The 3,820-nt window shown below is 40.9% G+C and overlaps 1 protein-coding gene across 1 annotated transcript; it reads left to right on the forward strand.

Annotated features, from left to right (window-relative positions):
* The first annotated feature begins 480 nt into the window (after positions 1–480).
* On the forward strand, positions 481–2,205 carry LOC102661713 (uncharacterized). Its single transcript, XM_006590043.1, has 3 exons — positions 481–681; positions 847–1,146; positions 1,636–2,205. The coding sequence occupies exons 1-3, from the start codon at positions 481–483 to the stop codon at positions 2,203–2,205; spliced, it is 1,071 nt and encodes a 356-aa protein (XP_006590106.1).
* Positions 2,206–3,820: the final 1,615 nt, after the last annotated feature.

Genomic DNA, 3,820 nt, shown 5'->3' on the forward strand with positions numbered 1-3,820 from the left:
AAATTTGTTTCATGGTCTGCCCAATGAAGACCCGTATGCACATTTAGCCACTTATATTGAGATTTGCAACACTGTCAGACTGGTTGGCGTGCCTGAGGATGTTGTTAGATTGAGCTTGTTTTCAGTTTCTTTGTCTGGAGAGGCAAAAAGATGGCTCAATTCATTTAAAGGTAACAGTCTTAAGACTTGGGATGAAGTGGTTGAAAAATTCTTGAATAAATACTTCCCAGAGTCCAAGACTGCTGAAGGAAAATCTGCCATCTCATCCTTTCATCAATTTCCAGATGAGTCCTTGAGTGAGGCTTTGGAAAGATTTCGTGGGTTACTAAGAAAGACGCCTACTCATGGATTTTCAGAACCAATCCAGCTCAATATTTTCATTGATGGGTTAAGGCCACAATCCAAACAGCTTTTAGACGCTTCTGTAGGGGGAAAATAAAATTGAAGACTCCTGAAGAAGCCATGGAAATAATTGAGAATATGGCTGCTAGTGACCATGCAATCTTGCATGATAGAGCACACATCCCAACCAAAAGAAGCCTGCTGGAGCTTTCATCACAGGACGCTTTGTTGGCCCAAAACAAGTTGCTATCCAAGCAACTTGAAGCTTTAACTGAAACACTAAGTAAGTTGCCAACTCAATTGCATGCTAGACAACCTTCACCCTCTTCTGTTTTGCAGGTTGTATGTTGTGTTATATGTGGTGGAGCACATGATTCTGGCTGTTGCATTCCCACAAAAGATACAACACATGAAGTGAACTATATGGGGAACCAGCCAAGACCAAACTTTAATGTAGGTGGATATTCTTGATTTTAACATGGCTAGCAATATAATCAACAACAGGGACAGTGGAGAACTCACCCTAGTAATCAGTTCAATAAAGACCAGGGTGGGCCACTTAATAGGCAGCAACAAGGGCCTAGTCTCTATGACAGAATGATGAAGCTAGAAGAGACTCTTGCTCAGTTCATGCAAGTATCCATGTCCAATCAAAAGAGCACAGAGTCAGCCATCAAGAATCTAGAAGTCCAGGTGGGAAAATTGGCAAAACAACTAGCAGACCGACCTTCAAGAAGCTTTGGAGCCAACACAGAGAAGAATCCTAAGGAGGAGTGCAAGGCTGTTATGACTAGAAGTAAAATGGTGAGCATGAATGAAGGTGAGAAGAGGATAGGTGAAGAAAAACAATAGCTGGTGACTGAACTAGAAATTGACCTAGTGGTGGAACCTTTGAGTGAGACTGAGGAAAAAGTGGAAGCAGAAGATGATCAGCAGAAGGAGATACCAATAATAGTGAGTGAAAAAGAAATAAGTGAGAAGGAAAATAAAGAAAAAGAAAAAGAAAGAGAGAAAGAAAAAGAAAATGAAAAAAATGAAAAAGAAAAAGAGAATGAGAGAAAAGAAGAGAAGAAAAAGACCAAGAGTGAGCTGGCTAGAGAAAAGAGAAAGGAGGCAAGTCCAAGCAAAAGGGAGGAGGTACCATATCCATTGGTACCAACAAAGAAAGACAAGGAATGACTTCTGGCTTGTTTCCTTGATATCTTCAAGAAATTGGAGATTACTATGCCCTTTGGAGAAGCTCTTTAATAAATGCCGTTGTACTCTAATTTTTTAAAAGATATGCTCACGCAGAAGAATAAGTACATTCACAGTGAAAACATCATTGTGGAAGGAAACTGCAGTGCTATAATTCAGAGGATTCTTCCACCTAAGCACAAAGATCTTGGGAGTGTGACTATTCTGTGTGCAATTGGTGAAGTTTCTGTTGGCAAGGCTCTTATTAATTTGGGAGCCAATATTAATTTGATTCCGCTTTCCATGTGTTGGAGGCTTGGAGAGTTGGAGATAATGCCGACTAGGATGACTTTACAGTTAGAAGATCGCTCCATCACCAGACCCTATGGAGTGATAGAAGATGTTTTGGTTCGGGTCAAACACCTTAACTTCCCTGCTGATTTTGTGGTAATGGACATAGAGGAAGATACATATATTCCCTTAATTTTGGAACGCCCATTTATGGCTACTGCTAGCTATGTAGTAGACATGGGAAAGAAGAAGCTAGAAATGGGTATTGAAGACCAAAAGGTTAGCTTTGAGCTATTTGATGAAGAAAGGACATTGCTGGACCAGAATGTTTGTCTAGAGGTGAAGGAGAGTGAAGAGAAGGTTCTGAAGGAGAGAACCAAGCTTGATCCTTGCTGACATAGACTTTTGCGTCAAGCTAATGACATTAAAAGAGCACTTATTGGGAGGCAACCCAACCCTTTTTAATTCTGTTTTTCTTGCATTTAGTTAAGTTTGATTGCTTGTGATTGTTTGAATTCAACATGTTTAGTATTGGAAAAGGGGTTAAAAAGCTTTTGTGAAGTTGTGAACAGAAAAATAAATTGAAATTTGTTTTTTTGTTGTCCACTCACTAAGCGCACTCCTCACGCTAAGCGCCATCTTCTTCACGTGCTAAGGGAGTTGTTGTTCGCGCTAAGCGCATTGACCCCTAATCATTGGTTGCATGGTCCCGCTAAGCGCGTGACCTGTGTGCTAAGCCCAAAATCTCTCTGTCTATTTAATTTTTGGAATTGGGCTAAGCGAGTCATCTCGCTAAGTGCACAAGTTTGGTCTCGCTAAGCGCACTGACGCGCTAAGCGCTATTCTTCTCTTTCTGATTAATTTTGAGAATTGGGCTAAGCGAGTGATCTTGCTAAGCCCAATTCCTTCTTTGTTTAGAATAGCGCTAAGCGAGACAGACGCGCTAAGCACGAGCCATTACTGCATTTAAGGAGCATTTTATTCGCTAAGTGCGGCCTTGGCCCGCTAAGCGAGAGTTGCAGGACCAATAAGAGTTGCAGAACTCGCCTAGCGCATACCTTCGCGCTAAGCCCAAAAACTTCTCTAGAATTTCATAATTTTTGTATTGGGCTTAGCGAGCAGATCCGCTAAGCGCATAAGCTTTAAAACTCAAACGTCATGTTGACTCGCTTAGCGAGTCCATGTGCTAAGCGAGTCATTCGAAACTACCAATAAATAAGGCAATTGCCTTAGGCATTTGCCATTTTACTTCCTCTGAGCATTTTCACCCTTTGCACAATACTTCAATCTCCCTGCATTGCCTTCCTTTTTGCTCCCTCTTTGCACTCATATTCAACAACAAAGGTAAGCTTCTTAACTTTGTTCATTTTATTTATAAATTTCAAACTTTAGGCTAGTTAACTTAGTAGTGTTAGCTTGAATTTCTGTTCTATTAGGATAGTTGTTTGTTAGACTAGAAGTAGGGTTTTATTATGGATACAATGTGCTTGTTATGATTAGGGTTAGATGGCCTAATAGGGGCCTAAGTGGAGGGGTGAGAAGCCCCTGCTTTTTCTGGAAATCGCGATGAGCATGCTAAGCGCCTTGCTACGCTAAGTGAGTTCATCATTTCTATTGAACATTTGGATTTCTATATGAACTCGCTAAGCACAACCCTATTCCGCTAAGTGCGTTCATCTTCTTTGGTTGAAAGTTCAATTGCTTATGAACTCGCTAAGCGTGTTTGTGCGCTAAGTGAGTAATGTGTTCTCAGACACTTAGAAATTTTTGTGTTTTGTTGTGCGCTAAGCGTGCCCTATCACGCTAAGCGCAATTATCTCTCTGTTTTTCAAATTGTTGGAATTTAGCTTAGCGAGCTTGCTCGCTAAGCTAGTGCTGTTCAATAGAGTAGTCGCGCTAAGCGCACCTTGCCACGCTAAGCGCAAATCCTTCTCTATTTTGAAAATTCCTGGAATTGGGCTTAGTGAGAATTCTACAGAAAAAATTGGATTTGTGTTCACTTGCTAAGCGC

The sequence above is a fragment of the Glycine max genome, chromosome 10, assembly GCF_000004515.6.
Source record: "Glycine max cultivar Williams 82 chromosome 10, Glycine_max_v4.0, whole genome shotgun sequence".
NCBI classification, from domain to species: Eukaryota; Viridiplantae; Streptophyta; class Magnoliopsida; order Fabales; family Fabaceae; genus Glycine; species Glycine max.

What these genes read in the sequence shown, in the direction of transcription:
- LOC102661713 (XM_006590043.1), top strand. Translation starts at nt 481, where the DNA reads ATGGCTGCTAGTGACCATGCAATCTTGCATGATAGAGCACACATCCCA. An exon ending in CACCCTCTTCTGTTTTGCAG is followed by an intron (nt 682 to 846) that starts GTTGTATGTTGT and finishes AATCAACAACAG; the next exon opens with GGACAGTGGAGAACTCACCC. An exon ending in TTATGACTAGAAGTAAAATG is followed by an intron (nt 1,147 to 1,635) that starts GTGAGCATGAAT and finishes ATGCTCACGCAG; the next exon opens with AAGAATAAGTACATTCACAG.